This window comes from Scyliorhinus torazame, chromosome 6 (genome assembly GCF_047496885.1).
Source record: "Scyliorhinus torazame isolate Kashiwa2021f chromosome 6, sScyTor2.1, whole genome shotgun sequence".
NCBI classification, from domain to species: Eukaryota; Metazoa; Chordata; class Chondrichthyes; order Carcharhiniformes; family Scyliorhinidae; genus Scyliorhinus; species Scyliorhinus torazame.
The window spans coordinates 156,876,052-156,888,540 of record NC_092712.1 but is presented as its reverse complement, the minus strand read 5'-3'; the positions used below and the strand labels follow the sequence as shown (position 1 = coordinate 156,888,540).

The following is a 12,489-nucleotide window of genomic DNA, read 5'->3' as shown; positions in this document are numbered from 1 at the left end:
GAAGGATCGTGCTAATGTGGAAGGAGGCGAAGCCCCCCAGCCTGGAGGCCTGGATAAATGATATGGCTGGGTTCATAAAGTTGGAGAGGATTAAGTTCGCCTTGAGAGGGTCTGCGCAGGGGTTCTACAGGCGGTGGCAACCGTTCCTAGACTATCTCACAGAGCGTTAGAGGAAGGTCGGCCAGCAGCAGCAGCAACCTTGGGGGGGGGGGGGGGGGGGGGGGGAGACGTCCTGGGAGGGGGAGGGGGGGGGGGAAAGAGGGGACTGCCTGGGAGGGTGGATGAGCAAGAGATAACATGAAGGGTTGGGGAAACTGGCACGTACGGGTGAGGGCCAGTGTACAAAGCTGTGTAAATATGTCATTTTGCCATGTATATATCTTGCTCTGCGCGATTTCTCGTTTTTTTTGTTACCGGGGGGGGGGGGGTTATTGTTTGTAAGGGAGAAAAATTGTGTTAAAAACTTTAATAAATATATTTTTTTAAAAAAGAGAAATAGGGAGTTTCTTGAAACAAAAAGGAATATTAAAAGAGTATGGGGAACAAACAGGAAAGAAGGACTACATTCAGTTGTGAAAGGAGAATATGACAGCACTGACCTAAATATCCTTTTGTGGAATTCTCTGGTGCTGAATTCTACCTAAACCTACGTTTTACGCTCTTCTCCAAATCCCAAATATTTTTTTTTAATTGGGCTGAATCCAATGTTTACAGGACAAATGGCTATTCAACCTCAACCATCATTCTTGCATTAGATCTCAGAATGAGCTGACCCATGTCCCTGCCGTTCCATGGACCCTTTAAAGATTTTGCTTCCAAGAAGAGAGCAACTGAGAAGTAACCACCCTCTAAAGTTAACTTTCCCTTTAAACACTGGATGTGGATGGGGAGGGAGAATTGACATATCTGCTTACCGCTCCATGCCAGTTAGGACGATCCTCTGGCACATGCAATTCTGGGTATATATTCTTCAAATACCAGTTGAAATTGTTGCACTTCAAGCGCTCCCGGAGCAGCTTTCTTTCAGAAACATCTCCATATTTTTCCTGAAACAAAGGAAGCCCTTGACAGTGAACCATTCAAAATCTCAGGCTGGTTGACTGTTCTGCTTCACTCTCCATTCCTATATCTGGAACTTATACCCAAGGATAGTTATGAAAGAGTCTTGGGTGTTGGCTGATATAGTTGTACTTAAGAGTTATGTCTGCCAGCTTGGAATGCATTGCTAAATATGTTGGAGAAAACTCTGCAGGGTTGACTGAACAGAGATAGCTTCAGCTTTGACCTGATCCAATACCTGGGTTGTTGCCAATCAGTCTACCTGCTGCTGCTGTTATAATTGCGCACCATTGCTAAACTTGCTAGACCACTTCCATGGCATTATTGTTCAAGCACAATAAATACCAACAGTCATGTGTGCTCTCAGTACCTAGGTGCAGACTGCATAGTGTCAATTTTGAAAGAATCTTCCAAAATCTCTCTCGCAGCATGAAGTTTCTCTGTCCAACCTGCTCTGCACTCGAAAGTGGAAAGGATCAAGGCTAATTCTGGTGACATAGGACATGTATTCATTATCAATTCGATAGCAGATGGGTTGAACGCAACCATCTTTAGAACCAAAATTACTGAACAAGGCAATGTTACGGGTCAGCAAAAGTGTAATGAATTCTGACCAATCTTTACAATAATGTTATGTTCAGTGGACCATGAAAGAGCTAAACGAGTAAAAGCCACTTCTTTCTATCACTCTGTTTATAATACGGTTGAAGATTATTTTCAATGCTATGATTTCTGTAACTTAAGAAAGCTTCTCCAGTACAGTCTGGTAAATATACAATATGTAAAAATTGACACTCAATGTAAATTCAACGTTTCTAAAACAGGGATAATTATAGCTGTTTAAATGTAATGGAACCTTCATTATTCACCCAAGCTTATCTGGTATAGTTTTATGGAACAGTCTCGTTGTTGCAACACCGTAATATTTTGCTATTTGGATTTCATTTTTCTTGGTGAATAAGTTGACCTTTTTGGTATCTGGGCTGCACTTATCTCCATTCCCATGTCTGTGGAACTTGTCATCATCCCAGTCTCCAAGATCCCCAAGTCTCTCTCCACTGTGGCAGATAATGCAGGTTCCACTGTCAATTATGGATGTTGAACGCAAACCTCATGGCTCAGTACCTTTTTAGCTGGAGGATTCCGGTAATAGAAGTGTACTTTGTATTCATCCATCCACACTTCAGCTGCTCGCACAGTGTTTTGGAGGAAATTTGGCCGAGCGTAAGGAGCACGCTTTGGAAAAACGTGGCCTACATGTGAACATGGATCAATTTCCAAGGTGCCTCTACATTGCCATATCTTTTGAAGTAATTTCAAAACAAATTAAGACAAGAAATACAACTAACAAAATACTACAACACCAACAGAATAGAATCATACAGTGACACAGCCCAGAAGCACATCTATCATCTCATCACATCTCTTTATTAACCTACAATTATACAACGTCTTTAACATCCAAAAATATCCCAAGGCTTTTTGGAATGAATCTATCAGAAAAATAAAGGAGGGAAGTGGTGGATAATGGGAAGGAGCATGCAGGGATAGGGAGGGGAGGGAAGACCTAGGCAGATGACAGCACAGCAGCCAACTGAGGTGCAAAATGAAGGGGGTGCACATATAACCAAAGTCATAAAAGTAAAGTTTGATTGGGGGTGTCCAAAGTCTGGTTTGTATTAAAGCAGGAATTGACAAGGTGGCGGAAGCAGCTTAGTAACTTTGAAAAAGGAATGTGATAAATACTTGAAAAGGAAAGAATTGCAGGGCTATGGGAACAAATTAGATTACTCTTTCAAAGGAGGAGAATAGGCACTGGTGGCGAAATGGCCGCCTTCTGTTCTTTGATTTCTTGCTTGGGAATTATCTTTGCTTTCCTGGATGGCCTTCGAATAGCAAGTGGTGTACATGATGGCGAGCATATCCTGATGGTGCTTTTAAGCAGACTAGCCAGATTTGAATATAAATGGTTAAACTAGTTCTTCTCCAAAAACATTCAAAACCCATGACCCCTGGATCAAAGGGAGCATTATGAGGGGTATACCGAAAGAGGACAAGGGCATTGAAAGTGTTGGGAATGGGGAGATATAGCAAATCAATTGCAGCGAAGGTGTCTCACAGAAGTCGTGGAGTTTTATAGCATAGAAAGAGGCCTTTCGGCCCATTGTGTCTGCTCCGGCCATCAAATACCTATCTATTCTAATCCCACAGCGCATGTGTGTAGCTTTGAAAGCTTTGGCGTTAAGTGCTCATCTAAATTCTTCTTAAATGTTGTGAGGGTCTCTGCCACCCTTTCAGGTAGTGAGTTCCAGATTCCCACCACCCTCTTGGTGAAAAAGCTTTGCCTCAAATGCCCTCCAAATCTCATGCGTCTCACGTTAAATCCCCCTAGTTATTGACCACTCTACTAAGGGCAAACATTTTTCCTACCTACCCTATCTATATCCCTCATCATTTCGTATACCCTGATGAGGGCCTCACTCAGTCTTGTCTGCTCCAAGGAAAACCCAGCCTCTCTTTATAGCTGAAATGATCCAGCCCATGCAATATCCTGGTGAATCTCCTCTGCACCCTTTCTAGTGTAATCACCTTCCTATGGTGTGGCATCGAGAACTGCCCCAGCATCTAGATGTGGTCTAACATGTGTTTTGTACTGCTCCATCATAACCTCCCTGCTCTTATATTCTATGTCTGGCTAATAAAGGTAAGTATCCCATATGCCTTCTTAACCACCTTATCTACCGGTCCTGCTGTCTTGAGGGATCTTTGGAGATGCACCCCAAGGTCCCTCTGACCCTCTGTTGTTTCTTGCGTCCTACCATTCATTGTGTATTCTCCTGCCTTGTTAGTCCTCCAAAAATGTATGACCTCACACGTTTGAAGGCCAACGGCTAGGTACTCAGAAATTTGAAAGCGAAGTGGTAAGTGACTTGAGGGAGAGTTCATTCCAGGGACAGACACAAAAGGTGGGCTCAGAGAGGGAAAGGAAATATGGGTAGACAGCAATAAAAAAGGATATTACCGGAGAATGCCTTATCAGTGATAGTACTCATAGGGATAGACAGGGCACATGAGATGCCAATATCGAGGAGGTTGACATGCATGCGCACTGCAGGTTCAGAGTTAGGTCGGAATGCGGGCTGTAAATCCAGAGGAGATAGAACAAGAAGACTGAAGATCATCAAAATCACCATAGATGGAAAGTTGCTCAGTGCAATGGATGAGAGAGTGTAGCAGAGAAGGCATCTCATTGATATTTGTGTGGGTAACACAGAAAAAATATTTTAAATAAGAGGCATAAAGGATGAAACAAGGTGAAATGTTCAAAGGAGGCGAGCTGCTAGAGGAAGGTGTGCTCGATTTAGATATATGAGACAGACAACCACCATGACAGTGTGAAAGTGTTTGATGGTAGAAGCAAGCAAGTGGACTTTGTTAGGGAGAAGGTGTCAACGCCCCTCATCCTTGTCTCTGTTAAGGCCATAATGTCAGTGTGAATATAACATGACAAAACCGAATCGTTCATGGGTGGCAACTGCTTTATTCGCTGGCCAACTTGTATTTTGGCAGGAGCCATGGAGAACAGCAGTGAAAATTAATCTACTAGCAGAGTACACAGGGTCAGAGGGGGGGGGGAAGAGAGGAGATGGATGGGATGGGGGTGCAGAGGTCAAGGCGGCCAGGGAACAGAATGGGATGAGACAATTAGGGTTGCTGCTCATTAAGAGACAGTGACAAGTGGCTCATGGTCCTTATAAAGAAAGGCAAAAGCAGTAGGATTACTAGAGAGAAGTCAAGCCAGGGACAGCAGTATTAAAGTCGGAAAGACGATGAGTACTGAAGAATTGAATTTTTTGAGGGCAGATTATCTGAGCGGAGAGAAATGAAAGGAGGCATATAGTGGGAAGGGTAAAGAGAAAAGGAGATAAGGGAGTGTGTGGGGAAAGAAAAGTGATGGACCTCTGGCCAGGGTGCATCCAAAACATGCCTAAATGGACACAAGGAGATTAAGCAACATGAGCAGCAAGGTTACATGCTAGCTCCAAATGGAAGCTGTGCCAGTGGGGTAGTGTTGAATGGAGTGATCAGGACAGTAATAAAGCTGCAGGGATTAGTCCCATCGAACCAATTGCTTGCTGCTGAAAAGGAGGCAATGATGCCATGTCAATATATCCAAGAGAAGCACAAAGGGTAGCTATGTTCTCATATGAATACATCTACATGCAAAATACTTACCCTAAAGGACAGTTCTAGATTCTCTCCTCCCCATACTTCCATCCCTGTGTCATAGGTGCCCAGGTATTCAAAGTACTTCTTACTGACAGCAAACAGCCCCCCTGCCATTGTAGGTGATCTGATGAGAGATGTAGTTTTTCCATTGTATATATTTAGTTTTGCTTAAAAAAGCAGTCAACAAAAAAAATACAAGAGCGAATGAATTCACATTATTTATATTGGAAGGTTTAGAATTGAGGTTCACCTGATAATTCAGCAGATGTAGTTTAATATAAGAGACCAAAGAGTCCTTTGTTGTGTGTGGAATTAGCTGATATTAACTAGGGTGGCATTTGGGGCATTGCAATTTGTTTCTGTTACATAGGACCGGGGAGGAGAGAATTAACACACAGCCAGAATTCCTGCTCTCATGATTTAGTACTCATAGTGGGCGAAGGCAGACACTGGCTTCAACTGTAATAAAAACAAAAATGCTGGAAATACTCAACAGGTCTGGTGGCATTGGTGGAGGGAAAAACAGAATTAACTATTCTGATTAAAGTTCATTGACCTAAAAAGTTAACTCCATTTCACTCTCCACAGCTGTTACCAGACCCGAGTACTTCCAGCTTTTCTGTTTTATTTCAGATTCCCAGCATTCACAATATTTTGCTTTTTCGGATTCAACTGTGATGTTCTTCACGGCTAAATAAGCTTGGCAACATTCACATTCTCATCTCACTTAAGAGCAGACAATGATTTATGGAATGCACCGGAGGATGAATAATACCTATGTTATTATAGACCCAAACCAGTACAGCAACAGGATCTCCATTCTTAAAACAAACCATAGATCTTATACTGAAATAAAATCTGAAAAGGAGGCTTATTTCTTGCCTATGTTTTCTCAACAAATTTCAATTATTGATTCCTCCTGGCATACTTTGCATTATTAGTGACAGCTTCTGCACACACTGTTCCTCCAGGAATATGATAAAATAGATTCTCTATTTCCATACAATTCGACATGAAATGTCAACAGTTTTAAGTGTCCGGTATTAATTGTTTTTACTTCAAGCAATTTTTACCATAGATCAACAAGTGATAAATGGAATAAAACTAACAAACGAGTGGCATTCTATAATATAAATCTTGAACCTGCAGGATTTTATTTTTTAAATCACTCAGGAATACTGTATTTCCAATGCCTCTGCCCTTCTTTGATTTAAAGGAATGTTTTAAGGGAAGTACTGTATTGAATATATTACATTAAGGTGTTGACCAATATCTAATTACCTAATTGGATCTATTCTTGATTTCCTTCTTTTCCTTTCATGCTCAGGAACACTATGCCACTGGAATGTAAGACGCCAGTCAAATCCACCAATCATTGGTTCCCCTGTCTGCATGTAGAATGCAAAAGTATTCCAATCGATAGTGTCAATAACCGGGCATACAACAGCAGTCTCATTCTCACTAATCCTAAAAATAAAACAGAGTTCCGTAAATAAGACATGGAGGCAGACATACATTTTAACAAGTACCTACAGCATCTGATGGTCGCAACAAAGTAAACCAGATATGACAATGTCGTTGTGAAGTGTGTGGTAGTAGGTTTCAAGATGGGTAGTGCATCTTACAGGCAATAAGGTAAGTAAAGTTGCCATTGTCCCAGATTATCATGGGCTGCTTTCCCCTCGGAGGGGAGAGCTGACTGGTGATGATTTGTGCTGGGACCACAACTTTTCACAATATAAATGATCTGGAAGAAGGAACTGAAGGCACTGTTGCTACGTTTGCAGATGATACAAAGATCTGTAGAGGGACAGGTAGTATTGAGGAAGCAAATGGGCTGCAGAAGGATTTGGACAAGCTAGGAGAGTGGGCAATGAAGTGGCAAATGAAATACAATGTGGAAAAGTGTGAGGTTATGCACTTTGGAAGGAGGAATTTAGGCATAGACTATTTTCTAAATGGAGAAATTCTTAGGAAATCAGAAGCACAAAGGGACTCCTTGTTCACGATTCTCTTAAGGTTAATGTGCAGCTTCAGTCGAAAATAAGAAGGCAGATGCAATGTTAGCATTCATATTAAGAGGGCTAGAATACAGGGCCAGGGATGTACTTCGGAGGCTGTATAAGGCTCTGGTCAGACACCATTTGAAGTATTGTGAGCAGTTTTGGGCCGCGTATCTAAGCAAGGATGTGCTGGCCTTGGAAAGGGTCCAGAGGAGGTTCGCAAGAATGATCCCTGGTGACAGTGGGGAAGAAGCTGTTTTTGAGTCTGTTCGTGCGTGTTCTCAGACTTCTGTATCTCCTGCCCGATGAAAGTCGCACCCAATGTATCTAATTAACTCCACAGGGAACCCCGTTTAATCCAAACAAAACTCTATTTGCTTTTTCGATACCTTAATTGCACCTCTGGCTCCCAGAATCTTTCAAACCAGGATTCTTTAAAAACACTACTGCAGCGGTCATACACACAGTTTAACCCTTACTGCACTATATCTGAAATTCCTACATTTATCACACGGGTCAGGAAAGTCATACATGGAGGAGAAGGAGATGACACATTGATTCAGAACATTTTGTGAAAATTAGGTGAGGCGGACTCTGGTTGACATTTACCAAAGTACATTGAAGCAATCTTACCTCGCTAACAGAGGCTCCAACCATCCAGGGACACACTCGCAATGACAATCCAGAAATGTGAGCACATCGCCAGTAGAAAAGGTTGCACCAATCAAACGAGCACGTACTAGTCCCTCCCTCTTATTGGTTCGAATAAGACGCACTCGCTGAAGGTTACTGATATACTGCTCCAGTTGGGACTTCAGATAAACTAAAATATTCAATGATTAACGGCATTATTATATTTGTATTGATCTCTTTCAGGCCAGTGTAGAGCAGAACATCATAAAATGCTGCAACAGTAAGCACTTTTTCTATATACAAATATTAATAACCAGGGCATTGATTTTACTCAAATAACATGAACAAAAATAGCTAACTATGAGAAGTTATTACATTATTAGGCTTTGTTATGGGAATGACCAGAAAAAAATTAAACTTAAGCACCGTTTAGTGAGCTGGGTGGTTGTACAAATTTTTTTTTGTCATTATGATGTGGCAAGGTCTGCAATTATTGCTAATCAATAATAGCCCTTAGGCAGTGGTGATGAGCCGCCTTCTTGAACCACTGCATTCGAACACCTACAGTGTTGCTAGGTCCGGAGTTCTTGTATTTTGACTCCGTGACAATGAAGAAATATCCAGATATTTCCAAGTCAGGATGGTACATAACAACAGATAACTTGTAGATGGTATTCCAAAGCATTTTTTCTTCTAGCTGGGACAGGTCAAGGGTTTTGAAGATACTGTTTGACTGCAGTACATCTTATAAATGGTAAACAATCCAGTTGTGAGGCAAAGGGATATCAGCTTCGCTGGCAAGACCAGCATTCATTGCCTGCCCTTAACTGTCCTTCAGCAGATGGTGTTGACACTTCTTCGACCACTGCAGCCCATGTGGTGTAGGTACTCCCACAGTGTAGTTGGGAGGGAGTTCCAGGGTTGTTCCCCAGTGAGAGTGAAGGAACTGTACTCCAAGTCAGGGTGGTATATGGCTTGAAGGGGAACTTTCAGGTATTGATGTTTCCATAAATCTGTTGCCCTCGGTCTTCTAGGTGTTACAGATCATAGATATGGAAGGTGCTGTTGAAGGATCCTTAGCGAGTTGCTGCATTGCATTGTATAGATGGTACATACTATGACCACAGTGCATTGGTGGCAGAGGGAATGAATGTTTAAGGTAATGGATGGGTGTTGATCAAATGGGCTGTTTTATCTTGGATGTGTCAAGCTTGTTGAGTGTTATTGGAACCACACTCATCCAGACAAGTGGAGAACATTTCATTATGCTCTGGACTTATGCCTTGTATGATAGGTTTGTGGAGTCAGGAATTGGGTTAATTGCTGCAGAAGTCTCAGCCTGTAAGTACTAAGTTTCTGGTCAATGATCACCCCAGGATGTTGATGATGAGGGACGGTAGTGCCAAGACGAGAGATGGTTAGATTCTCTTTTGTTTGAGATGGCCATTAGTGAAACAACTGCAGATGGTTAGAGGTTTTGGACACTACCCCGAGGAACCTCTGCAGTAATGTTCTGGGACTAAGATGAATGGGCTCCAACACCCACAATCATTTTTCTTTGTGCTCATTATGACTCCAACCAGTGTAAAGTTTTCCTGGTACCCAGTGATTTCAATTGGGCTACTTGATGCCACAAATGTCAAACATTGCTTTGATCACTTAAGGTATTCACTCCCGCCTCATCTTAGGAATTCAGTTGTTTTGTCCATGTTTGGATCAATGTTTAATGAGGTCAAGAGCCAAGGGGCCCTGTCAGACCTAAACCGAGCACTGGTGAGCAGGCTTTTGCTGAGTAAGTGCCACTGTGACAACAGCTGCCAGCACTTCACTGATGAGCAAGAGCAGACCGGTGTGGCAGTAATTGGATTTGTCCTCCAATTTTTGGACAGGATGTTGCTCGGCAACTTTCAACATTGCCAGCTAGATGCAAGGATTGTAGCTGCACTGGAAGAGTTTTACTAGTGGCATGGCTAGAGTCATCGAGTTATAACGGTACATAAGCGGCCTTTTGGCCCATCAAATCCATGTCAGCTCTCTGTAGAGCAATCCAGTCAGTCTCATTCCCCTGCTTGCCCTGAAAGTTTACTTTCCTAAAGTTCCCATTCAACTTTCTTTTGAAATAATTGACTGTCCCTGCTTCCGCTATCCTCGTGGGCAGCAAGTTACACGTCATTGCCACACACTGAATAAAAACATCGTCTTTTGTATTGCTAACTCATGAATCTGTTTCCGTAAACTCTTTCGTGGGATGTACATTACTGAGGAATGAACTTCTGGACCCTCATAATATCCAGAATATTATAATCTGTCTGAAACTTGTTAAAAAGGCTATCTGGAGAATGGTGCTACACTCAGCGGGCTACTTTCCTGTGGAGAGAGAGAGAGAGAGAGAGAGGGAGTGTGTGTATCTCTCCCATTTAGCATCTTTGGGATCAGTCTTTCTCAACCTGAAGTTGAGAGGAATCATCGGAGAGGTGCACCTGAACCAGATTGTCCAAAAAAAGAGGCTAGAATTATAATCCACCATACCATGTGGTGGCAATATTGGTCTGAATATATTGCAAAGACATAAATACACTAAAAATAATTAACGTCCTTACTTCGATCACTATAGTCATCGACAAGAATGAGTTCTTTAAGGAGAACAGCAGGAGAGGTTTCCAACACACTGTGAATTGTGCGGAGAAGTGTAGACCAGGCCTCATTATAAAATGCAATAACAACAGAAGTGGTAGGAAGTTTCCTATAATTGAACTGTTTAGCCCTGCACCTGAAATGAAGCAGAATTTCAAATGATCGTGAAAATCGTAGTAATTATAAATACCTTTAAGACAAAGCTCACAAGGCCAAGTAAGCATCATTTTACTTTTGATTCATGGAATACTTTCACTAACTATTTAAATTAAGTTAAAAGTCTTACAACACCAGGGGCGAGATTCTCCGACCCCCCGCCGGGTCGGAGAATCGCCGGGAGCTGGCGTGAATCCCGCCCCCGCCGGTTGCCGCATTCTCCACCACCGTATATTCGGCGGGGGTGGGAATCGCGCCGCGCCGGTTGGGCCCCCCCCCCCCCGCGATTCTCCGGCCCGAATGGGCCAAAGTCCCGCCGCTAAAATGCCTGACCCGCCGGCGTAAATTAAACCACCTACCTTACCGGCGGGACAAGGCGGCGCGGGCGGGCTCCGCGGTCCTGGGGGGGGGGGGGGGGGCGGCGATCTGGCCCCGGGGGGTGCCCCCACGGTGGCCTGGCCCGCGATCGGGTCCCACTGATCCGCGGGCAGGCCTGTGCCGTGGGGCCACTCTTTCCCTTCCGCCTTCGCCACGGTCTCCACCATGGCGGAGGCGGAAGAGACTCCCTCCACAGCGCATGCGCGGGAATGCCGTCAGCGGCCGCTGACGCTCCCGCGCATGCGCCGCCGGAGATGTCATTTCCGCGCCAGCTGGCACCAAAGGCCTTTTCCGCCAGCTGGCGGGGCGGAAATTCGTCCGGCGCGGGCCTAGCCCCTTAAGGTTGGGGCTCGGCCCCCAAAGATGCGGAGCCGATACCGGAGAATTTCGCCCCAGGTTAAAGTCCAACAGGTTTGTTTCAAATCACTAGCTTTCGAAGCACTGCTCCTTCCTCAGGTGAATGGGTCTTGCATCTTTGACTTTGTCTATATAAATGTTTCTGGAACATACCTCTCCACTTACCTGAGGAAGGAGCAGTGCTCCGAAAGCTAGATATTTGAAACAAACCTATTGGACTTTAACCTGGTGTTGTAAGACTTCTTACTGTGCTCACCCCAGTTCAACGCCGGCAGCTCCACATCATATTTAAATTAAAGTATTCAAAAACAGAAAATGATGGGCAATCGCAGCAGGACTGACAGCACCTGTGGAGAGAACACGGAGCCAACATTGAGTCTGGATGACTCTTGTCAAAGCTAGGATTGCTGAAATTGTCCAGTATTTTCTGTTTTTGTTCCAGATTCCAGCATCTGCAGTAATTTGCTTAAGTATTATTGTGCTAACAGGAAGCCAGAAATCTCCCAGTTTGTAAACGGTGACCAATTTTGCAGTAATAACAATCAAGAATTAAAAAACGTGAGCATTTTAATCTTCAACATCAAGCATGACAACGGTAGAGAAAAGAGCTGAAGTAGGGAAAGAGATTAAATAACTAAATAATACCCACAGCTGTAACAGAATTGTATTACAGCACACTGCAACACAGAATGCAATAAAATCAGGTTCATGACAGCAAGTCTTCACACATTACACTCTCGTCTCAAACATATATTGAAGCGGAGACACTTACCCACAAGAAGGAAGATAAATGAATAAAGGAAATTGACAGAGGCCATTACATCAGATGCCACTGACTGCTCTTGTATGTTTCCTTGCAAACCATTACTGAGCAATATTAGGATCAAATTGTTGACCTGTCTGCTTGCTCAGAGAATGGTGAAAAGTAAAAGGAAACCAAGTAGAAATATATTTTCAAGCCATACATAAAATAATATACAATAAGCCATATTAGATAAGAAATGTATCTGATTGATTTTAATAATGTTTATTGTCACAA

At 43.2% G+C, this 12,489-nt stretch overlaps 1 protein-coding gene across 3 annotated transcripts in view; it reads right to left on the bottom strand.

The window, feature by feature from the left end:
* The window catches only part of poc1bl (POC1 centriolar protein homolog B (Chlamydomonas), like), a 145,133-nt gene that overhangs the window by 51,146 nt on the left and 81,498 nt on the right, over positions 1 to 12,489 (bottom strand). For all 3 annotated transcript variants that reach the window (XM_072509003.1, XM_072509002.1, XM_072509001.1), the window contains 6 exons: positions 10,526 to 10,695; positions 7,926 to 8,115; positions 6,571 to 6,756; positions 5,296 to 5,413; positions 2,185 to 2,361; positions 915 to 1,046 (listed from right to left, as the gene is read on the bottom strand). In XM_072509003.1, coding sequence (XP_072365104.1) covers positions 915 to 1,046; positions 2,185 to 2,361; positions 5,296 to 5,413; positions 6,571 to 6,756; positions 7,926 to 8,115; positions 10,526 to 10,695 — 973 coding nt within the window. The remainder of the gene's footprint in view (positions 1 to 914; positions 1,047 to 2,184; positions 2,362 to 5,295; positions 5,414 to 6,570; positions 6,757 to 7,925; positions 8,116 to 10,525; positions 10,696 to 12,489) is intronic.